The following is a 24,938-nucleotide window of genomic DNA, read 5'->3' as shown; positions in this document are numbered from 1 at the left end:
TCCCCTGGAGAAAATGGTGTCTTTAGAGGGTGAACTCTATGACATTATACCATGATAAAGTCTCTCCCTTCCCCAAACCCCGCCCACCCCCAAAATCTGCCGGAATTTCCCAACCTGGAGCTGGCAACCCTAAGCAGGTTGATAGGGGACATTCAGACAGGGTCAGTAAAAGTAATCAAGCCCATCTGGGTGCTTGCTAGTAATCAGATCTTGTGCTTGGGAAGACTTGTCCTTGCAGAGGAGATTACATTGATAGGTTTAGGTGGGTGTAAGCCCCTGTGGCAAGGAGTAGGCATGCCAATGTCCCATCAGTCTCCCGCCCAAAGTTATGGCCACTCATTATCATAGCCTGAAGACAGCCTGTGTTCTTACCTTCTCCAAAGCATGGGATTGCTAGTTCCTGAAATGGCTGCCACAATGAATCTAGCCAAAATGGAGTCAGAGCAGACAGCACACATCTGGGAAGAGGGACCCTGGTAACAACACTCTTTGGAACAATTAGCTAACTGCTCACCTGACAGGGCATACTGGAACAAAGCACCCTATAGGGAATTAGGTATGCCATTAAAGCCAACCATATAGAGCAGGGCTTCAAGATTGCAGCAGAGGCAGGATAGCACAGTGGAAAGGCACAGAAATAGCATACCCAAGCATGTTCCCTCCCCCTCTCTGGTTTTATTCCTACATAGGAGGAGCCCTGAGACAGTTCAGCTAGACTCCTGAGCACAGCTGAAGTTTTGTTGAGACAAACATCATGAGGAGGTATGGCCTGCTCATGCTGATTGCCCTACACATTATTTTCACTAGCAAAGCCCTGAGCAACTTTAATATCCCCCTCCTCATACAAGCTGTGTGGCTTATCAGATGTGAGCAATAATAATAACTTGGAGACCTTTTCCCTCTACTTGCAAGAGCATACTGTGCCCTACTCAGACCAACCTCTCCTGACATGAAGTCCGTGCTGAAGACATCTCAAATTAGAAATGAGCAGGTGGTGGGAACAGCGTCTAATCTGTTAAATCCCACTCAAACAGAGACATAGCTGTACAGCAGTACGACACTTATTGAATAGCTACACTGAAACAAAGTCAGATGAATGGGAACAGGATAACTGTGCTGGTCAAACAGCAGTTTGAGGAGCTGCATGGGATGTTGCAGGAACTAAGCTGGAGTAATTTAGCAGCCCTGAAGCAAAGTAGCAAGAAGCACACTGGTCACTGCAGTTGTTCATATTGTGCTAGGAATGCAGTACTTTCTGATCACCTGCCTTGTTGGTTGGCTGCCTGCATAGCAACCTCTAAGACACAAGAGTAGTAACAGCAAAACACAGCAAAAAGCACATTTTTATTTCTTTACTTACTTTAAGGTCCATCTTTCTTGCTGACACTCAAGGTGGATTACACAGTATAAGGCAATGCAATAAAATAGCATGAGGCATCCACAAGCAATGCAATAGGACCAGGCTCACAAAAATTAGAAATAATGCAAAAAAAAAAAAAAGCGGGCCAAGCATTTAGATCCAAGAAGTCACTGGAGAATTTGGAGTCGCCCTGTGATTATAGAAATATTAGGATTTGCATCCTTATCAGGGGAAATGTCAGAATTTGAGTTGTAATGGGAAAATTGAAAGTTAAGAGGCACTAGTATGAGATACATCTAGGTGATGTAATAGGGAGTGGGTAGAATGGTGGGAATGACTTAATTACCCAGGTGGGCCTTCTGATTCATGCCAAATGGCCAAATTGCAGCAGTCAAGGTTAAATAAAAGGTTCCAGAAGTTCCTGCATTGTGAGGCAGATTCTTGAGTGTTTTTGAAACACGTTATCATCCTGAAAGCCTTGGTCTTAAATCATAGCTTGGAAGTTGGTGAACTTAAGAGAGCCACAGGATAAAAGTCTTTACCAGTGCATATCAGGGCTCCAATGGGGACATGTGACTACTTCTTCCTGCACTGGTCTTTGAATTGCACATAACCCGATCTTCAGTCTTCAGCTTTAATATCAAACCTTGACCTGCCTGCAATTTAAAACCATACAAGACCTGAGTAGTTAGGGGTGCTTAAAAACATGTCCTCCAATCGAGGTCTTGGGGGGTATAGGCTTGAACTTATATCCCTATCCCCACATTCATAAAGCTTACCTGAAAATGAAGAGCTACTGGGTGAGCCTAATCGTAGTCTACTCTACAGATTTCTTGAGAGGATATAATGGGATGTTTCATTGTAGACTATCCTAAACTTGGAGGAATTATGGGATACAAATATAGTCATTATGGGTAAATGTCACTGTTCTTTGATTTTCTGATATTTACAGTAACGTATATGTGATCTCTCTTTACCATGACTTGTAAGTATAAGCAGAATTGACACTTGCGACTTAAAACTGTCATTTCAAGTGAAATTTTAATTCCAATCTAAACCCATTGAAATCAATGAAATGATTGAAATCAATCAAATGTACATTCTGACAATGAAATGTACATTTGATGACTGAAAAAATATTCTCATTTTATTGCTTGAATAATATATTCACTACATTAACCAGTAGGTAAGTCCCAAAGTCTGTGCCATTTCCAGTTTTATGCATGTCAGGTGTGTGGGCGCCCCCTTGCGGCGGGGGTGGCGGCGGGTCGGCGCGGGACGCCCCCGGCGGGTCCGTGCTGGGTCCCTGTCAGTGGGTGGGGAGAAGTTTCCCCGGGTGAGGGCCGGCTTGGTCCCCGGGCGAGTCCCCCTCAAGGCCTCAGATGGGCGGCCACCGTCTGGTCTGGGGTTGCCAGCCAGCAATTAGCTCCACCCGACCAGTCAACCTTCCAACAGCAGGATGAACTGGCCCAGTCACATGCGACTCTCTCCTCCTCGGCCTCGGGGCTCACCTCCCTAAATACCTCCGCCCCTTATGGCCAGCCCCACCCTTCCCTTCCAGTGCCCGCCCCCAGTGCCATTCCCACCACTTGGGCCAGGCGTGGCCACATCCTGCTGCCCCATCCGCCCTGGCCCCATTGGTTGCCTTGTCCCTGTTCCCTCCCTTCCTTCCCTCTGTCCCGCCCCGTCTCTTCCTCCCCCTCTAGCTGGCCTTGCTGGATGGCTGCCCGGGTTGTCCCTCTGCTGGCTGCTCCCGCCCCCTCCCTTGGCCTGCTGGGGGATGCGGTTCCCCTTCGTGCTCTGCGCCGGCGCGGGCGTCCCGCCGCGGCCCGGCTTCCTGGGCGGCCGCGCTCTGCCTCGCCCGTGGCCGCGGCGTCTTGCCGGCGCGGGCCCTGGTTGCCGGGGTTGCGGTTGCGGCCGAGAGGACGGCCTTCCCCCTCCGCGGCCGCTTGCTGCTCGGCGCCGGGCTCCTGGCCTCGGCGGGCCGGCGGCCGCGGCCGTCAGCTCCGCCGGGGGGTCGAAGGGGCCTCCTCGTCTGGGCGGCGCTCCCGTGGCCGCGCCGGTGTTCCTCCCGGCGTGTCTCCCGGCCGTCTCCAGGGGCCGCAGGTAGGTCTCTTCGCCGGCGGGGGCGAGGGAGGGGGTGGGGGTCGCGGAGTCCGAGGGCGTGGCACCGCCGCCCCTCGGACACCCCCCCCCTGAGCGTCGTGCCGGGCCTTCCGTCTTCGGCGAACATCCGGGAGAGGAAGTCGGCATTGGCGTGCAACTTCCCCGGGCGGTGGCGGATCGTAAAGCTGAAGGGAAGAAGGGATAGATACCACCGTAAGACCCTAGCATTATGGTCTTTTAGCCGGGACATCCAGAGAAGGGGGGCGTGGTCCGTCACGAGGGTGAAGGGGTTATTGACAAGATAGTATTGGAGGGCCCCGACGGCCCATTTAACTGCCAGTGCCTCCTTCTCGACAACGGCGTATTTTTGCTCGGCGGGCTGCAGCTTCCGGCTAATGAAGAGGACGGGGTGCTCTTGACCTTCGAGCTCCTGCGACAGGACAGCCCCGAGCCCTGCATCCGATGCATCTGTTTGCAGTATGAAGGGCTTGTCGAAGTCGGGGTTGCGGAGTACGGGGCTCGCGGACAGGGCGGCCTTCAGGTCCTCGAAGGCACGTTGGCCCTGGGGTGTCCATTGGACCCGGTTCGGCTGGTCCTTCCTCAAGTAGTCGGTTAGGGGGCTGGCGCGGCTGGCGTACTGGGGAATGAACTTACTATAGTAGCCGACGAGCCCCAGGAACCCGCGCAGCTGCTTCTTCGTCCCCGGTCGGGGGCAAGCCTCGAGGGAGGCCACTTTGTCTGGTAGGGGACGCAACTGCCCGCGTCCTACCAGGAATCCCAGGTACTTGAGCTCCTGGAAGCCGAGACGACTCTTCGTGGGATTGGCTTTGAGGCCTGCGTCGCGGAGAGCCTGAAGCACGAGCCGGAGGTGGCGAAGGTGAGACGTCCAATCTGGGCTATATATCAGGATGTCATCGATGTAGGCGGTGGCAAATCCTTGACAGTGGGTTAGTGCCCGGTCCACCAAGCGCTGGAAGGTGGCCGCCGCCCCGTGCAGCCCGAAGGGCATCACCTGGAACTCGAAGAGGCCCTGGGGAGTGGCGAACGCGGTCTTTTCCTGGTCCCCCGGTGCCATGGGGACCTGCCAGTACCCCTTTGTCAGGTCTAGTGCCGAGAGGTAGCGGGCTGTGCCTAACTGGTCAATCAGGACGTCGGCCCGGGGCATCGGGTAGGCGTCAAACTTCGCTACCTTGTTAACCTCCCGATAGTCGACGCAGAACCTCACTGACCCGTCCGGCTTTGGCACGAGGACGATGGGGCTCCTCCACTCACTGGTTGATGGACGGATTACCCCTAGGCGTAGCATCTCATCTACCTCGCGGGCTACGGCGTCCCATTGTTTCCTGGGCAAGGGTCTCCACGTCGATCGGGCGACCTGCCCCGGGGCCGTGGGGATGGCGTGCTCGGCTAGATTGGTGCGTCCGGGCCGGGTCGAGAAGCAGCCTGGTACTTCGTCCAGGAGCGCTCGGAGTTGCTCTTGTTGCTGGGGGCTTAGGGCAGCGTCCATCCCTGGGGAAGCGGTTTCTGGCTGGCGCGTCGTCCAGGGGAGCTCCCCGTCTGGTGGTTCCAACGGGTCATCGGCCAGCTGGCATTCCCCCGCCGATCGTTCGCACCACTCCTTTAGATCATTGACGTGCAGGCGTTTGTTCTGCCGAGGGGATGGCCCACACTGCACCTCGTAGGAATGGGATCCTAACACTCGATTGACTCGGAAGGGGCCCTGCCAGGGGTCCCCTTGCTTGGACGGCCCAAAGACCCGGCGGCTCACTAGGACCCGGTCGCCCTCGAGGAAGGTCCTGGCCCGGGTTCCCCGATCATAGCGGGCCTTCTGTGTGGCCTGGGCTTTCTCCAGGTTCTGTCGAGCCAAGGAGCGAACGGTCTCCAGGCGCTCTCTGAGTCCCCGGACGTATTCGGGGGCCGGCTGGCCCGGTTGGGCCGGGGTCGTGGCCCACTGTCCCTCCATTACCTCCAGGATCCCGCGTGGGTTGCGTCCATATACTAGCTCAAACGGAGTGAACCCCGTCGATGCCTGGGGCGACTCTCGTACGGCAAAGAGGAGAGGATCGAGGAACAGGTCCCATTGGGTGGGTCGGTCGTGGGCGAGCCTCCGGAGCATCTGCTTCAGGGTCTGGTTAAACCGCTCCACTAAGCCGTCTGTCTGGGGATGGTAGATCGACGTGAAAATTTGGCGTATCCCCATGGTGCGGCATAGTTGGCGGGTGATTGAGGCCGTGAAGGGTGTCCCACAATCCGTGACGATCTCACGGGGTAACCCCACTTGGGCGAAAAACCGAATAAGGGCGCGGGTCACCCCCGGGGCCTGCATAGTCCGCATGGGTATAGCCTCAGGGTATCGGGTGGCGTAGTCCATGAGGACGAGGATGAAGCGGTGACCCCGAGAGGTCCGGGGTAAGGGTCCCACAAAGTCCATAGCTACCCTCTCGAAGGGGCTGTGGATCACAGGCAAGGGGGCCAGGGGGGCCCGCGGCGGGTGTCTCCCCGAAGTCCGTTGACACGTCTCGCAGGTCCGGCAGTGGCTCTTGACAGCCTGGTCTACTCCCGGCCAGAAGAATCGTGTCAGCACCCGGGCCAGCGTGTTATGAGGTCCTTGATGTCCAGCCCAGTTATGATCATGGGCGTGCCGCAGGACGATCTCGCGATACTCCCGGGGCACTAAGAGCTGGCGGACTTCCCTACCCCGCTCCGTCGTGAGTCGGTACCACACGCCCCCTTCTTGGACTATCCGTGGCAGTCTCCCCGCCCGCCGAGGGTCCCGTACGATCCCTTCACTCACCGCCACTGTGTCTCGGAGCTTCTCGAGAGTAGGGTCGGCGGTCTGGCTGGCGACGAACGTTGGGTCGGCAGGCCAGTCAGGGAGGTCGGCCCCTGGATGCGGGGTGGGCCCCGGCTGGTTGTCTTGTCTCTCCACCGGGAGGGCCTCCTCGGGGCCCCGGGCGGCTTGTAGGTGTTGGTGGAACTCAGGAACATCTCGGCCCAGAAGTACGGGGTAGGGGAGGTTGGTGACCCTGGCCAACTCTACCTCCCAGGTCCGCCCCTGGCATGATAAGGGGACGCGGACCACTGGGTATGTTTCAGAGTGGCCGTGGAAGCAGGCCACCGTGGCGGTCCGGACGACCGGTAGCCCGGCGGGAAGCAGCCGGGTGCGGATCATGGACACCGAGCTGCCGCTGTCCAGGAACGCCGACAGCCGCCGTCCCGACACCTCCACCAGAATCAGGAGTGGCGGGGGCCGGGGAGGCGGAGTTGTAGCCGGGAAGGCCTCTTCCCAGCCCGCGTCGCACTCCATCAGAGGGCAGTCACGTATGTAGTGGCCGCGCTGGCCGCACCGGAAGCAGGGACCTCGGTCATCGTTTTCCCGGGCGGTCTTTGGCGCCCCGTCTCGGTTGGGGCCTGGTGGGGGGCGACCCCACAGGCCCTCGCGTGGTGGCGCCGATGGCGTTGGCCTGCTGGGACCGCTGGAGCCTTCTCGATTGCCCGGTCGGGCCCTTCCGGTACGGGGGGCTTCGGGTCCCCGAAAGCCCGGACCCTGGGGGCGACTTCCGCTGCCCCCTTCGCGGGGGGGTTCCCGGGGGTCGGCTGCTGCTGTGAAGTTCTCGAGCAGCGCGGTGGCCTCCTTCAGGGTCGCTGGCCGGCTGCAGGCCACCCACTGTCGGGCCTTTGGCGGGAGGATGTTCAGTAGTTGCTCCAGAACTACCTGATCTACGATCCCCTTCTCCCCCTCCGTCGCGGGTCGTAGCCAGCGATGAGCCGCGTCGCGGAGGGCGTTGACCAGGGTCCGCGGCCGGTCGACCTTCCGATAGGTGATAGCGCGGAACTTGAGACGGTAAGAGTCTGGGGTGACTTCATAGCGGTCGAGGATGGCAGCCTTGAGTGCCCGGTAATCGGCGCCCTCTTCCTTGGGCAGAGCTCGCAGGGCCGCTTGAGCTTCTCCCGTCAGGTAGGGTCCGAGGATGAAGGCCCACTGGGCCTGAGGCCACTGGGCGGCCTCCGCGGTTCGTTCGAACGCCTCCAGATAGGCATCGATCTCGTCCGTCTCTCCCAGCTTCGTCAACTGGAAGGGGGTCCCTCGACTTGGGCTAAGCGGTGCGCCGGCCCCTCCTCCGCCCAGGGCTTGGGCCAACCCACGCAGGAGGGTGGCCTGGGACTCCTGTTGTTGAGCAGTCAGGTCTCGCAGGAGCCGCACCTGCTGTTCCGCCATCCATTGGCCCAGCTGGCCTAAGTCTGGGGCAGGCGGACCGGTGGGCCCGGGGGCCGCAGCAGCGCCGGCGACGGCCTGATCCATGGGCTCCGGAGGGTCGGTCCGGAGGGGAGTTCCTGGCGGGGACGGCCTGAAAGTCGACGGGCGCAGGTAGCTCCGGGCGCGGGACCACCCTGGCGGGGCGGGTAGGCGTGGCACCGGCCGCTTCACAGCAGGATCAGTGCCTGCATTCTCCACCACTTTGTCAGGTGTGTGGGCGCCCCCTTGCGGCGGGGGTGGCGGCGGGTCGGCGCGGGACGCCCCCGGCGGGTCCGTGCTGGGTCCCTGTCAGTGGGTGGGGAGAAGTTTCCCCGGGTGAGGGCCGGCTTGGTCCCCGGGCGAGTCCCCCTCAAGGCCTCAGATGGGCGGCCACCGTCTGGTCTGGGGTTGCCAGCCAGCAATTAGCTCCACCCGACCAGTCAACCTTCCAACAGCAGGATGAACTGGCCCAGTCACATGCGACTCTCTCCTCCTCGGCCTCGGGGCTCACCTCCCTAAATACCTCCGCCCCTTATGGCCAGCCCCACCCTTCCCTTCCAGTGCCCGCCCCCAGTGCCATTCCCACCACCTGGGCCAGGCGTGGCCACATCCTGCTGCCCCATCCGCCCTGGCCCCATTGGTTGCCTTGTCCCTGTTCCCTCCCTTCCTTCCCTCTGTCCCGCCCCCTGTCTCTTCCTCCCCCTCTAGCTGGCCTTGCTGGATGGCTGCCCGGGTTGTCCCTCTGCTGGCTGCTCCCGCCCCCTCCCTTGGCCTGCTGGGGGATGCGGTTCCCCTTCGTGCTCTGCGCCGGCGCGGGCGTCCCGCCGCGGCCCGGCTTCCTGGGCGGCCGCGCTCTGCCTCGCCCGTGGCCGCGGCGTCTTGCCGGCGCGGGCCCTGGTTGCCGGGGTTGCGGTTGCGGCCGAGAGGACGGCCTTCCCCCTCCGCGGCCGCTTGCTGCTCGGCGCCGGGCTCCTGGCCTCGGCGGGCCGGCGGCCGCGGCCGTCAGCTCCGCCGGGGGGTCGAAGGGGCCTCCTCGTCTGGGCGGCGCTCCCGTGGCCGCGCCGGTGTTCCTCCCGGCGTGTCTCCCGGCCGTCTCCAGGGGCCGCAGGTAGGTCTCTTCGCCGGCGGGGGCGAGGGAGGGGGTGGGGGTCGCGGAGTCCGAGGGCGTGGCACCGCCGCCCCTCGGACAATGCATTACTCTTATTTAAAAAAAATTAAACTGAGCCAGGACTCATCATTAAAATTGCTGAGATAGGGTTTAAAGATCATGCAGGTGATTTTCATACTAAAAAGTAGTATGGAATGATGATGCGACATAACCCAAGAACAAGTTTCTGCCCTAGGGAACTTGTAGTAAAAAAGGCAAAATACTGGGGAGAAAGAAATAGTAACAAATTAGCAGAGATACAGGAGGCATGGGAAAGGCAAGTTTAATAAGGGGTGAATTAATTATACGTAGATTTTCTTTTAGTTGGGGATGAAGAATAAAGGGTTTATTTAAAGACTTTACAGAAGAGATGGGTTTTGGATTAGGGTTTCAAGGAAGAGAAACTGAAACTACATTTGCCTTATCTCATCACTACTTGTAAATCTTACATGCCACTTTTGAGTTTAGTTTCCAAATGGTCATCTTCTTTTAAACTGTTACAAAATGCTTATTGTTTCACGGAGATGTTTTCAGTAAGTTTTCACATCTAAGATAAATTTGCATGAGCTGAAGGTACCAGAACTCATCCCAGTAACTTTCTCTGAAAATTAAAGGTAAAATAAACTTTGGATGAGATTATCCACGATTATAATTAATACCTGTAGACAGAGCTCAGGAAAAGAATCATATTGGCAGAATAAGCATAGAGTAATGACATGCAGCTAAGGCCAACCAGTAAGATATTCATTACAATCCACCTGTCAAGTGGAAACATTACTGGGAGAACAGAAGGAATCAAGGAATTCCGATCAATTACAGGCTAATATAGTGGCTGGGTTTGAGAGCCCCTCCCTGTGTGCATGAGAACCCTCTCAATTTCAGCTTCTGCCTAGAGTATCTAAAAGGACACCACTCTATAGTTTCAGGTGGGTAGCCATGAGGTCCCCTAGCACCTTAAAGACTAACCAGACATCCATTGTACGAGCTTTCGAGAATTAGAGCTCCCTTTGCCAGATGCAAGGAGTGGAATTTATTCTCAGCTTTCAGCATAGCATACTGGCGAATGTTACACCAGATTTTAATCCTCAGTCTGCTCGCAGGCTGACCACGGTCCAAGCGCTGTCAGTCTCACCTCCTTCACGGGGTTTGAGGAGAAGATAAAACTGGATAGGAAGGAACTACCTACACTTGACCTTCTCCCGAAAAGGCAGGATAAAAAAAAATCAGATTCCTGCGTCTGGAAGGGCTTCTGGCTGAAACCACTTCCATGACTTGTCAACTGGACAGCACGTGAGAAACTGACTCTTGGAGTTAGAAGAGCACGGAAAGGCCGGTGGGGGTGGGGAGCACGTCTTACGGCGCTGCCGACAGCGACGCTCCTTCTCCCTGAGCCCCACCCCCACCGTCTTCTGACGCGCGCGAGATTCCAGAGGTGCGGCCGCGCGCACGCTTCCCTCGTGCTTTCCCCCCTCTCATAGCACGAGACGTTCCAGCCAAAACTTCCGGGTTCATGCCACTGCAGCAGGCGGTTGGATGAAGTGCGCGTACACACACGCTCTGCACCCAACGCCAAAGCAGCCACCGGCTGATCATCTGACGCATGCGTAAAAGACCGCTCTCTTTTAACAGGTCTCAGTTGGATTTCTTCTTGTTCTGTTGACATCTGAGGATCACTAGGCGAGTTCTTCCGAAGCAACGTATATTATACAGTCTCGAAAGAACCTAAAAGGGACCTGTCTCCCTTCCACCCCTCACTCTTTCCTTCGAGGACTCCAAGGACGACATCGACCCGACCCGGAGTCACGTGATAACGCCCCACTGTGGGTAGTCGCCAGCGCTCCGAAACTCCTGAACTTTCCGGATGTTTACGTCGTGCCTGCTACGAGAGAGACCCCAAAGATGATTTCTCGCGAGCCAAACCCTCTCCTTTTCCCGTCAGAAATTCCGGGTATTAACGTCTTAGCATCTTTGTCGTGGGAAGAGTGCAGTCAGTCCCCGCGAGACTGGCGGGTAAGATTATTTCTTTTCAGGCATATCCCTGGGCGGCACTACTGGGTCCTTATGTAGCGGGGTCCTGGCATGACCTCTGCAGGCTCAGGAGGCGTGAGCCGGGCAGTGGAAACCGGCGCTGTTCTGGGTGAGGAGTTCTGGGGGCTCTCCCTTCTCTCACCCCCCACCCCCCGAGCTTCCTGTGCGGCTTGGCCTGCGCGGGGAAAATTTATGCGTTGGGTGTGGGGAGAGCCCGCGAGAAGGCGGCGGCGACGGTGGTGGAGGCGGCGGCTGGAGCAGCATGGTGAGTGCCCAAGTTTGCGAGATGCGTGGGGCTTTACAAGCTCTGCGTGGAATCCATTGGCTTCGGGGAGGAGTGGGGGGGCAGGGACACCTCGGCTTCCAGGACTGAAGAGTCTGTTTACTTGTGGGGCAGGGGTTGGAAAGGGATTATGCTCAAAACTTGAGACTTGAAGCATGGTCAGTGCTGCTTTTCTCGGACGTTACTTGGCCAGCTGCTCAAAAAGGCTCTAAACTGTAAAGTGGGAAAGCGTGCAGCCACTCTTCAAACGCCTCCGTTGGACTGAACCGTCGGTTTGTGGAAAACGTCCTATGCAGCAGCAGCAGTATGGAGTTAGACGTTGCTTTTCAATCATTACTGTACTTAAAGGTACTGGTTTATGATAAGCTGTAAAGGAAGGCATTAAAAGTCAGCTGAACATTTAACAGTTTCCTGATGATTTGAGACCAACAAGATTTTCAGAGTGTAAGCTTTTGACAGATTATACCCTAGAAATCTTCTTGGTCTCTAAGGTACCACTGGACTCAAATCTTGCTTTTCTACTGGAGACCAATATGCCTATCCATCTAAAACTGATAGAAGTGTATCCTGTATAGGCAGTCTGGTTTTTTTAGGCTGGCTTCTAGAACTTCTTTCATTATGAAGCCTCCCTCTTTCTGGTTTTGGGTGCCAAATGCCACAAATGCCATTTTCAGAACACAAGGTACAAAAGCACAAGTATGTTTGTAATCACTGCATTCCTAAACAGTCACACCCTTCTAAACCTATTGACTTGTTAATATTGTTATTCCTTTCCCCCTTTACATTCCTTTGTAAATAGGGGAAAGCAAATTGCCTGCTGTTCCCATAGACGTTAGTTAATAGGGGACTTCCAAAATTCTGTCAAGTTTTTTGTAGGTTGTCAGTATAATCTGAAATACCTAAACTCTTTATTTCATTGCTCTTGAGAGTGTTAATTCTGTTTAGTGTTACATTGCATGACTTCTGTCGCTGGTTCTTGTTCATATGCGAACAGGTTCTCTACTTCTGTGGTAAGCATGCTAATTGGTGTAGGTGGCACCTAGTTTCAGTCTTGCTCATCTACAATGGGGAGAGTATTTATGGCCTTAATGCTTTTACTTAGTTTTAGTGCTGTTCACAGGAGATTCAAGGGATGATTGATTAGCTAAACTGAATGGAAAAGAAGAACCTTTGGTTATTCTAATATACCTCTTGAAAGCATCTGGTGACAGTACATATAGTATTGCCTAAAATAAGTTTGTAAATAGATATGATCTGGTTAAGCAAATAATAGAAGACATACAATTGTTGAGACACAAGATTCAATTCCAGTAGCACCTTAAAGATCAAAAAGATTTGCAGGGTATAAGCTTTCAAAATTCAAAAGCTTCCTTAATCAGATACATGTAAGAATGGAGATCCCTGAGCCTTTATATCCCATTCAGGAGGTGGGATGGGTGTTACAAAGAAAGGTGGCAGAATTATACAATATAGCTTGATTAGAGCTGAAATTAACATGTGTAGTGAGATAAGAATCCTATGTCTCTTTTCAGCCCCCCTCCCCCATTTTTCTGAATTTTAATGAACTCAGGTTCAGAAATCTCACCTTTGGAATTCTTACCCCACTTAATTTGTAGGGGCAAAAACGTCTAATGTAGGTGTAATAAATGTTGCATGAAAACTGAGAGCAAGATTCGGGTCCAGTAGCACTTTAGAGACCAACTAAGGTGCTACTGGACCTGAATCTTGTTCTTCTGCTACAGACCAACAAGGCTACCTACCTGAAACTGAGGTTAATATGTTGCTGATAAGTTGCTATATTGCTGACAGGAACCTCTTAGCCAATGAGAATAAGAAACTAGGTCACTGAGCAGACTTCTGAACTATTTCTCCACAGTATGGAGCCAGTTCACTGTAGTGGTTATAGTACTGCACTAGTATCTGGAACAATCAGTTTTGAATCCCTACTTGCCATGGAAGCTGACTGGGTGACTTTGGGCCAGTTATACACTCTTAGCCTAAGTACCTCACAGGGTTGTTGTGAGGATAAAATGGAAGAGGAGAATGATGTATACTGCTTAGGATCCTCATGGAGGAGAAAGGCTGGAGTATGAGTTAAGTAAATAAATGAAATACTTCCCCCTGCCCCCCATACACACTGATTTAAATTGGGGAAAGCAGATATTTACAACAGAAGACCAGTGAATCCTGTCAGCATCTGTTCAGGGTCTCATCTTAATCTAAATTCTGAATCTCTTGCAAAGAACAATAGTGAAGATCCCAGATTTCTAGCACTGTAGTTTGTTTATTACAGTCCTAAAACCAGCATACAGATTAGTCAGAAAGAAAATACAGTTTAAAAGAAGAAATCAATTTTAACAACTTTTGAGATGTTGAGATTTGTTGGGCGGTTTATATTAATTAGACCTACGTAATGAATTCAGGGTTTTATTTGCTACTTTCCTTTTTAAGGTAATTATCTTTATTTTGAAACTTGTTCAATGTAGGGCAAATAAACAGGTCATTCCTCTAAGCGTGGGCTTAGATCCTTCAGTAAATCGCAGCTGCGTGAAGGGATTTCTGTTGGGCTGTCTTCTGCTGCACCCCCAAAAGATCGCTAAATGCTAGGGCATGATGGCAGAGTTGGTGGTCTGCAGCTGAAGAGGAGATGAGCAAAAATTCACAGTCCATTTCTGTTAAGGGGAGTTTTCTGTTAGATCCAAGCCTTAAGCTTGAAGATTGCCATACATTCCTCTGCTTATCAGCTGACTCTGCAAATGCATGTATTCCTCTGAGCATACACACTGTGTATTTAACCAGACTGCTGCAAAAAGCTGGGTGAATCACATAGGATGTGCATGCCATGACACTGTGTGCAGTAGAGATATATGCAAGTCCAAGGCTTTCTCCCATGTGTAGTTTGCTTAATGTGGGGAGGGTCTGTGTGAATTAATGTCTTTTAACCTCTTTAAATATTTCTAAGACAATGGCATACACTGTGGTGTTGTTACAGAAGTTTCCCAGGCTGTGTTACAAAGCATTTTTGGACCAGAGTTTCCAAAATAACATGTCAACTTGGCTCAGATTTCTGTTGAGAAATAAACATTTAAAAGTCAGCAGACAGAGCGGTACCAGGCCCTGGTGTTGTATGTGTATTTAATGATAACCTTGTTTTTCCTGCTTCAGGTCCTTTATAGATAACATGGTTTATTAACCACCTCATGCTTACACAGGAACAATGCCTGTGTAAGTTGTCTTCTAAAAGATTGTTTCAGTATAACTTCTGAAGCTGTGATAAATAAGTGCTGCTACATAGGTCAATATTAGGAACAAGTTCTGAAATCCAAGTGATACATTTTTTTACTAGAAGTCCTTGTAGAATCTGACCTTATTACTGATACAGGAACATACACATTTATCCAGTATTAGTAATCTCAGAAAGAAGAAAGTCACAACTTGTTTGTCAGGTTAGAAGTATTTTAAGAAAGCACGTGTTGCATATGTCAACACTACTAGTAGAGTTTCATATCATTTCCAGTCCAGGTGACCATATCTCATGATTGGAAGGAAATGAAATGGTTGCTAATCTCTTCCTTGTTTGTGGGCTTTGACCACATTTTTGGGGTGGGGGCATTTATCAGTGCTCTGATTCTTATAGAACTTGAAATGTCTTGGGGACCCATGTCCTGTTTTCTCATTCTTGGAGCCGGGGGAGCTCCCTGAGACAGTGCAGTTCCTCACTTGTTCATTCCCATTAACTCCATGACGATTCAGGTATGGTGATAGTTGTTTCCACTCCAGGGACAGAAGATAATAAGGTGGAAGAGCCCAGGATACCCCAACCCTCCCCTTTTGGTTCCTTTAGCATTGCTGCCTTTATCATGAGGATTGTGTTGCCTAAATGAGCAGGCAGAGTTTCAAACTTTACTGAACACATTTTGTTTAGAACAGAGCAGAGCACGCTGCTGGTAACTTACATAAAAGAGTGCGCAAAAGTGATTGGAAACTTGAATAAAGATCAGTGCAGAAGCAATTGATTAGCTTGCTCAACCAGAATGGAAATGCTGCAGTTGTTAGAAAGGGGTTCAAATAGAGCATGCTTGGTAAAAGGAAAGCAATTAGGTTTAGTAGAGCCAAATGGCTGAAAGAGAACCAGGCAAGGCCAAACAAATTCTCCTACAGAGTAAACTGAGCTTATTACTCTAATACAGAACTTACATGCTCTGTGATGCTGCTCTCGGATATGGTTATTATGGCTTGCTTGGTTCTCTGCATAAAGGTACATTCCATAGATGGCAGTCACTGTCACTGAACAAATCCTGTAAATGCAGGATTTTGGCAAAATGCCCACCTCATGACAGGGTTTGGGGTGCCCTTTAGCAATGGTATCCAACCTATTCCTGCAATGGTTGGCTGTGGACAGTTCTTGGGCTTAGATTTTATATAACATGATCAGGACAGGAAGAAGAATTAACACTTTTTCCAGAAAGAGAACAATCTTCCATTGTATTATTTATACCTTTCTCACTGGGACTCTAGCCGGATTACAGAATATAAAACAGACATCAGAGAACTCCACTTAACAGTGCAGCAGGACTAGGATAACAGGTTGGACAACAATACAAACAAAAAGTCCAAAAAAACCCTGTTTAAGGCATGACATACCTTAGTACAGAAAGTTGGTAACAAAGGTAGCAGGCAGTACAATAAAATGAAGGAGATATATACTTTCCAGCATTGTGGTATAGTGGCTAGAGTAATGAACTAAGATCTGAGAGACTCTTCCAGGGAAGCTTGTTGGGTGACCTAGGACCAATCATTCTCTTTCAGGCTAACCTACCTCACAGGGTTGATGTGAGGATAAAATGGAGGAGAGGAAAAGGATGCAGGCTGCGTTTGGTACCCTTTGGGGAAGAAAGGCTGGGGTATAAATGAAGTAAAATAAATAAATAAATGTTGCAATAGACCATAAACCTATCCCTTATATGCTACAGTTCTAATTTCTTTTTAAAAATACTGTTTTAAACAATTCTGTTTTTCACATTCTATGGAATGATAGAAGCTTTGAAGCCTTCCTGACCCCTTCAGCCAGGCTATCCCATGAAGTGGGCTCTGCTACAGAGAAGGTATATGAATGAGTAGTTGCTGGTCTTGGTCATTGCAGGGTGGCCCCTTCAGAAGGTTTTGCTGTTGTAGCACAGCATAGTAGGAGGGGTAGTCCTGCATATGTGAGTCCAAGGCCACTAAGGGCTCCCTTCATAATAACCAGAACCTTGAATTGAACCTGGTAACTGATCACTAACCTGTTCTGCAGAATGGGTATAATCTGCATATTCCATTAGTGCCAATAGTAACTGAGCTGCAGTGTTCTATAACTTAAAAGATGGCTTTTTTTTTAAAGAGTTGTTTTGTTTTAAATCTTTCACTACTGTTTCTAAACCTACAGTGGGCTGCAGACATTCCTCAGTACATGTCCCACCTAGTCTTTCTTTAGAGATGTTGCTCTTCCTGGCAGATTTCAAGCATTTACCATAAGAAGTGCCAGAGGAACCGAGCTGTCTGATACAATGTCAATTGGCTCTAAATAGGGAGATTGAATACTAGTTGTTCTGTATATATGTTAAGTGCTTGCAGTATTTCTTGCTCAAACATATACTGATACTTAGCTGACTAAACTTATGCCAGAACCACCGCAGGTTTATGTAATTGTTCTTTTTGAGATTCAGTTAACATGTAACCCCTTTCTGTGCACAATAGTGTAGTAGGCTAACACTGGAATTCCAAAATGTCTTGACATTGTTCTATGTTATAACCCACTTTGTGTAGAACCTGTGCCACAGTGCTAGGAGCCAGTTTGGTGTAGTGGTTAAGAGCGTGGGACTCTAATCTGGAGAACTGGGTTTGATTCCCCACTCCTCCACTTGAAGCCAGCTGGGCAACCTTGGGCTAGTCACGGCTCTCTGGAGCTCTCTCAGCCCCACCCACCTCACAGGGTGTTTTGTTGTGGGGATAATAATGACATACTTTGTAAACTGCTCTGAGTGGGCATTAAGTTGTCCTGAAGGGTGGTATATAAATCGAATGTTGTTATTATAAGTGATGGCTTGAATCTCACCAAAAATTTCCATCAACAGAAGGATTTCTGTCAGCAGAGTGTAACTGCCTTGCATCCTTCTTCAGCTGAAATGTTGATGCTTATGGATAGGAAACCACAAAAACAGCATGAGGAGTACAAGTTTTCTCATTATTTTTTGAAGAAGTATTCCAACAGTCATTTAACAATTTTAAATATAGACCTAGATGTACAGATTCCCTTAATGCCTTAAGGGGTTGCCATAATCCAGGGGAGTTAGCTGTGTTAGTCTGTAGTAGCAAAAATAGAAAAGAGTCCAGTAGCACCTTTAAGACTAACCAACTTTACTGTAGCATAAGCTTTTGAGAATCACAGTTCTGTTCATCAGATGCATGGAGGGTAAGAAGAAACTGGTCAGATATATAGGTGGAGAGGGGAGGGGGGAGTAGATGCAATCAGTAGCTTCTGATAATGGGATCAGTAGGCTTCTGATAATGAAATCAGTTACTTCTGATAATGAGATAACCATTCATAGTCTCTATTCAATCCAAGCCTGACTGAGTCAAATTTACATAAGAATTCCAATCAGCAGTCTCCCCGTTGGATTCTGTTTTTAAAAGGTTTCTGTTGAACTACAGTGACCTTTAAGTCCTTGATGGAATGTCCTGATAGATTGAAGTGTTCTCCCACTGGTTTCTGGATGTTGCTATTTGCAATGTCATATTTGTGTCCATTTATTCTTTTGCGCAGAGGTTGGCTGGTTTGTCCAATGTACAGAGCAGATGGACATTGTTGGCACATGAGGGCATATATCACGTTGGAGGATGAGCAGCTGTAAGAGCCAGAGATAGTGTAGTTGATGCGATTGGGTCCTGTAATTGTATTTCCTGGGTAGATATGAGGACAGAGCTGGCATCTGGGTTTGTTGCAGGGTCTAGTACCTGTGCTGGTGACTCTGCTAGCCGATTCATGATTGTAAGTGAGAAGTCGTTTAAGGTTGGGAGGCTGTCTGTAGGCAAGGAGAGGTCTTCCACCCAGGGCTTGTGAGAGAGAGGCATCGTTTTCCAGGATGGGTTGCAGATCGCTGATGAACCGTTGGATGGGTTTGAGCTGGGAACTATAGGTGACAACCAGTGGTGTTCTGTTGTTAGTTCCTTTAGGTTTGTCCTGAAGCAGGCTGTTTCTGGGTACTAATCTGGCCCTGTCGATTTGTTTCCTCACTTCATTTGGTGGGTAATGTAGCCCCAAAAATGCTGGTTGTAAATCTCTTAAATGGGAGTTCTGATCAAGAGCATTGGAGCAGATATGATTGTAACATAAGGCTTGGCTGTAGACAATCAACTGAGTGGTATGTTTAGGGTGGTAGCTGGAGGCGTGTAGATATGAGTATCGGTCAGTGGGTTTATGGTATAAAGTGGTATTTATCTGTCCATTATGTAGTTGTACAGTGGTGTCCAAGAAGTGTACCTGTTGTGTAGAGTTCCAGGCTCAGGTTGATAGTAGGGTGAAAGTTGTTGAAGTCCTGATGAAATCTCTCAAGGGCTTCCTTCCCATGGGTCCCATGGGATATATGCCCTTATGTGCCAACAATGTCCATCTGCTCTGTACATTGGACAAACCAGCCAACCTCTGCGCAAAAGAATACATGGACACAAATCTGACATTACAAATGGCAACATCCAGAAACCAGTGGGAGAACACTTCAATCTATCAGGACATTCCATCAAGGACTTAAAGGTCACTGTAGTTCAACAGAAACCTTTCAAAAACAGAATCCAGCGGGGAAACTGCTGATTGGAATTCATATGTAAATTTGACTCAGTCAGGCTTGAATTGAATAGAGACTATGAATGGTTATCTCATTATCAGAAGTAACTGATTTCATTATCAGAAGCCTACTGATCCCATTATCAAAAGCTATTGATTGCATCTACTCCCCACTCCCTTCTCCACCTATATATCTGACCAGTTTCTTCTTACCCTCCATGCATCTGATGAACAGAACTGTGATTCTCAAAAGCTTATGCTACAGTAAAGTTGGTTAGTCTTAAAGGTGCTACTGGACTCTCTTCTATTTTTGCCATAATCATCAATCAGTGTTTTTAACCTTGTGAATAGGGTGTTGAAAATTGTTAGTTATTAGTTTCATGACTACTAACAGTGTACAGCAAACTAGTTCATGCTAATTTGGACTAACCTGTTGCTCTTAATGGTTCTTATTGTTGTTATTGAGTTAAAATTATCAACAATGTTTCTCAGTTATCAGTTTTCAGCATGGCATCATCTGTGGATACTTAAATCCAAGGACTGAGGCTATGAACAGACAAACTTGAGGGGGGGGGAACCATATTTGCATACACATCTGGAATAAAAAATGGATTGGGGCTTTTAACATCCCTCCCCCAATAATAAAAGCAGTGCCTGCAGCTTTAAGAAACTCAATTGTCATTCTGGGAGTTGCTAGGCAGCTGCAACAGTATTCAAATGTTGGTTTCAGTCAGGAAAAGGCAGGGGGGATAGGGATAAGGAAGGCTGTTCTGGCCATTGAGGGAGGATTCGTTGGGGCCAGGCCTATCAGCAGCCACTGAGCAACTTGCTACCATGTAACTTACATGACTTCACCTAGGCCTGGCTGCTTGCTAGTATTCAACAGCAGCCACCCCATGAAAGTCAGTGTAGTGTTAGTTTCAGACTAGGATCTGGGACACCCAGGTTTGAATCTGGACTTCTGTAGAAGCTCTCTGGGTGATTGGGGTCTGTCACATAAACTAAGCCTAACCTACCTCTAGTTGATTGTTAGGATAAAATGGAGGGGAGGTGGTGAATAATGTAATTTGCTTTTGCTCCTTGAGAGCTCCTGACCATATATAGCTTTCCGAAATGGAGGATTTCCTGGGGGAGGGAAAGCTGAAGGCAGGGAGCAGATAAAGGCTGCTTGGGTGGGAAGGCGAGGAGGAAGCAGGAAACAGGGACAGGCTATGCGTAGGTTTACCTTATGTCTGCTGGTGGCAGGCAGACTCCCAGTGATTCCTGCCTCTGCCTGCCAATCACTAGCTGATCAGTAGGAGGAGGCAAGTCCAGGAGATGGGCCCCTGACAGAGCAGGCACGTGATGAATTGAGTGTTCCCTACAGATGACATTATTTATGTTACAATGTTATCATTTTTGTCATCATGACAGAGCTGATTCTTTAAATATCAACCCCAAACACATGATCTGTGCACGAATAAGTATCCATGTGCCCTGCCCTGGCAACCCTAACTATGGGTGTTTCAGGGAAGAGAAAGAGGAAATGGTAGGGGAGGGAAAATGAGATGCTCCTACAAGTCACTGAGGATCCTCCACTTGTGTATTTCTCAGTGCCCACATAAAGAAACATAGTGAAAGATATGCAGTTGATTCATTTAATGCAGCAGCCTCACAACATTAACATTGTTCATGGTAGGTAGGCATGTAAAGTGTGTCCCTATCAAAATAATGGGCATGTTCTGTGGAGCCACAGCCAATCACTGCTTCTCAGCACTTGATTCTTGAATGTTAAGCAGCATGTATCTCTGTCATGCACAGAATTTGCCTCATCATATGCTGATTGATGTACCATGTTGTATGAAGCTTCCTTGTTGCATTAAGCAGCTCTAAGACACCAGTGGTGGGATTTTTTTAATGGAAAAGGAACAGTTGATACAAATCTAAGCAAAATTCTGACCTCCTGCAGAGGAATGGCTAGGTGCAAACTTGGCCCAAGGCTGTCTGTTGAGTCATTGACTAAAGCTTTGAACCATGGCTTCATAGATAAAATTCAGTGCTTTCTACACTGTAGTACATAAAATACATTAGATAACTGCAAAACTTACATTTAAGATTGTGTTAAAAGATAAAAGATGTGCACTTGTATTTCTGGAGAGCTCCACTTCATTTTTTTTAAAACGCTTTTATGTAAGGATTGAGACTAATAGTTAAGTTCATACAGTTGAACAAAATAAAGCATGGCTTCATTCTTAAGAGCTATTGTGAAAAGTTTGCTCCTGCATGCTAACATACATTGGTTTATTCTTCCACAGGGTGTGATAGGTGTGCAGCTGGTGGTTACCATGGTGATGGCTAGTATTATACAGAAGATCATACCCCACTACTCTCTTGCGCGGTGGCTTCTCTGTAGTGGCAGGTAAGATAAGGGAAGCTAATCATACATCTGACAACGTGGGCTCTCGCCCATGAAAGCTTATGCCATTATAAATTTGATAGTCTGTAAGGTACTGTATGGTTCCTTGTTGTAATTGTCCTATTATTCAGTGCGTTTCAGTTTCAAATGAATTGTAGCAATGTGCAGATTTGGAAAGTTTGATTTTCAGTAGAACACTCTCTCTCTGTCTTAACGTCTTGTCTAAAGATTATCAGTGCATTGTAACTTTAGATCATATTGAGAAATTCATGGTATGTTGTTACGCAGCCTGTTTATGGACTTAGTACTTGACAGGTGTAAAGTTCTTCTTGAAGAAATGAATGCTTCTGTTCATTCTGTTCTCTTTTCAGTACTGCCAGGCATTTTTTGTAGAAAGAATATTTTCTGTATAACTGTGCCTATAATTAAAAAATGTAACTCTTGTAGATGAAAATTAGAAATGAAATTAAAGGAAGAAGGGACAGATTATTTAGAAAACATACAGTTATAGGGACAACCATACCACTTGTGGCAATTTCCTTAGTCATTTTAAGATAACTTAACTGATCTCTAATGTCATCAGTGTTCCTCATTTAATTTAACAGATACATTTTTGGGTCAATACTCTCCATAAAAGGTCAAAGATTTGTTACAAGTTGCCCTTTCGTTGTAGTGATTTCCCTGTTCATATGCAATTCGGAAAGAAGAGTTAAGTTCTAGCAGCAGCATCTTCCAATGTGGATGCAGTTCTGCTGATATCAATGCACTGAACCTCCACAGAGAGAATTACTATTTATGAAATTATTCTAATTTGAAGTAGGTTAAAGATGCTCAATAAACAATCACACCTAGTTATGGCAATGAAACTTGTTTAGCTCAGGTGTTCAGCTGGTTACTTTTACTAACTCATGATTTTCTGATTCATCTTAAAATACTTCTTTCCCAGTAGGAGTCTAATTAATGGATGGTTCTGAGATGTCCCAGCCATGTGGCAGGGTAGAAAATGCAGGGGAGGGTTCTGGTACCCAGACAGTTGCTGAAATACTTCACTGGACACCAGTGGTTGAAGCAGTATGTGGACAGAAGAAATGCTGCTGCAGTGGCCTTTGTTGTTTGTTAAAGCAGCAACATCCTTGTCTGTCCTTTATAGACTCCTGAGGGATTTTACAGTTGTTCATGGGCTCCTGTGGGAACATTGTGGAAGTACTGTTGCTAGTTTAGCTTCAGTAGTTGAAATCTCATACATTACCAGCAGCTAGGTATATTTGTGCTCAGTTTTTCTTGCCAAGAATAACTGTGCAAATCAGCATGATACACGTTTTTGTATAGCACATTGATCTTGCATGTGTTTTTTTCTGAACTGCTTGGGTTAGTGAGAGTGTGTGACCTTTACAATGACAGCAATAGCTATGTAATAGAAGAGAAATGTAGCAGAGTGTTCAGTAGGAAAACAAGTACTTTTAAAATACTGTAACTGAATCCCAAAAAGGATGCATAGAATTAAAGGCATTCTCCCACTCCACAAGAAGAAATCACTGCAGACATAGGTAATCAGTATGTGTATTTAAAACTATTTTTCAACCTCATTGGGTGAAGCACGGGCCCTTTTTAAAGCTGGAGTGTTGGATGGTTCTTATGTGAAATATTTTTAATCACTGTATCACTATTTTTAAACTTCCATATATGAAAATAAGGGTATGACAATGTTGGGCTGCGAACTAGATGGCAATTTCTGCATGAGGAAATGCATAACAGATGGTACATCTGCCTGATATCAGGCATTTTGCTAAGGAATATTAAAACATACACTGTGATATCCAGATTGATGGGTAACATGTATTTCTGCTGGTGCCTGTTCATTCTACATCTTTCTTCCAGTTTGCGATGGTATCAGCATCCCACAGAAGAAGAATTACGTATTCTTGCAGGGAAGCAACAAAAGGGCAAAGGCAAGAAAGACAGGTAAGAGAAACCACTGGGTGTTATTTTCCAGCCTCACTTTCCCTTTTATAAAATGGGGTTGATTGTCTACTCTCCTAAAGGATCTTTTAAAAAGGAATAGAAAGAGGTGTCCCTATTCTTAATACGTTCGTATTTGCCTCCCAGCATATTCATGTATATGTGGATTCCAGTGGAATTTATGGGACATAAAAGATGTGGAAGGGGCATCTCCCCAGGTGCTTGCCTTATTTCTTTCTCTGCTTGTGTGATAATGAAAGTGCTATGAACATTTCTGGTCTAATTGAATAGAAGGAAAAGGAAGAACTACACAGTTTGAATGTGCTGCACTGCTGTTCTCTGCCCTAAAGAACTGGTAATCCAAGGGGGAATAGCCATGTTGTTTTCAGTGACCCACTGAAACATGGTATCTGGAAGCACTGAGAGACGAAGGGACTGGTACCTGCTAGCTGAAAGGTTAATTCCCATCTTACTAGAATTTCTACCAGTCAGCCATCCTTGTTGGAATTTTTAATAGAATTAAGGAGACTGGAAACCTGTTTTCTTTTAATCAAGGATCTCAGCTGCTCAGAAGATCTTAGCAATTGTTAGATATTCAGATTTTTCCTCCCTGTGCTTTAGCATGGTTTCAGTTTTGTAGATTTCTAAATCTGATCTCGGGCAAGAAGGTAGAAGAAAGAGAGCACTGGTTCCTCGGTGTGGATTCTTCTATAACTCTGTGTTGCAGTTGTTCCCTCCATGGAAATTACTTTAATATCAGTAGCCCACTTAGTTGTCTTAAGAGCAGTTGTGTTATATTAGCATTATTTACACTATTTTTTGCAAGTCTGTATCTGTGATTCTTACAGATTGTAATTCTTTAAATCTTGTTTTTAACTCAGAAGTTTACATACGCATTTATTTATTTATTTATTTATTTAGCCAGCTTTATAGCCACAAAATGTTCAACATAGTTAATGTTGGTTCTATGGCAATGCTATAAAATAGTTTACATGTGCCCTCCTATGACAGTCATGGAGGAAGGGGAGTGAGGGGGCGAGGCAAATGGAAAGGGTTTCTTATTCTTTTGACCCTCCCCTCTCCACTTAAGCATCGTAGGGAGGGATTTGAATTCATTGAATATACCCCCTGCTCAGCCTCACTTCTGAGGCGCTTGCTGTGTAGATTTGGACTCTGAGTCCAGTTCTACCTTTTTTCTCTCCACTCTCTCTTCAGGTAGGAGAGATGTTGCCTCAGACACTGCATACTAGGTTGTATACTATGGGTAACCCTAACTTTGCCCTTTACTCCTGTCCCCTCCATTCATTGAAAGGAGAACTAAGGACGTGTGCTGCGTTTACTCCATGTAGAGCAAACTTTTTGGCTCTTTGTATTTCATTCAGCAGTCTTGTTCCTGTTCTGGGCTAGCACTTGCAAATTGCCTTCTGCTAGCTGGAATGTCTCTCAGTAGCAGAGGGAACAGTTGCAGCATTGCTTTTATCTCCACTCCCACCCAACACACCATATTTCCCTGCAAGTATAGGAGGTTTCTCCTGTTAGATAAGTTCCCCTCCTTCAAGGCCCTCCTCTCTTGTGTTCCCAGCCTGCTTGTAAGCAGAAGTCCT

The 24,938-nt window shown here is 48.3% G+C and overlaps 1 protein-coding gene across 3 annotated transcripts in view; it reads left to right on the top strand.

Annotated features, from left to right (window-relative positions):
• Positions 1-10,519: 10,519 nt before the first annotated feature.
• Positions 10,520-24,938, top strand: part of TMEM161B (transmembrane protein 161B) — a 36,926-nt gene continuing 22,507 nt past the window's right edge. For 2 of the 3 annotated variants that reach the window (XM_054986433.1, XM_054986435.1), the window contains exons 1-3: positions 10,520-10,860; positions 21,275-21,378; positions 23,254-23,337. In XM_054986433.1, the coding sequence (XP_054842408.1) occupies positions 10,750-10,860; positions 21,275-21,378; positions 23,254-23,337 (299 nt within the window). In that variant the 5' untranslated portion in view covers positions 10,520-10,749. Of the gene's footprint in view, positions 10,861-10,965; positions 11,144-21,274; positions 21,379-23,253; positions 23,338-24,938 lie in introns of those variants that run through there. The other variant, XM_054986434.1, reaches the window with a different exon arrangement.

The sequence above is a fragment of the Eublepharis macularius genome, chromosome 8, assembly GCF_028583425.1.
Source record: "Eublepharis macularius isolate TG4126 chromosome 8, MPM_Emac_v1.0, whole genome shotgun sequence".
Classification (NCBI taxonomy): Eukaryota; Metazoa; Chordata; class Lepidosauria; order Squamata; family Eublepharidae; genus Eublepharis; species Eublepharis macularius.
Note: the sequence above shows the minus strand (reverse complement) of the source record. Positions and strands in the feature narration are given on the sequence as shown.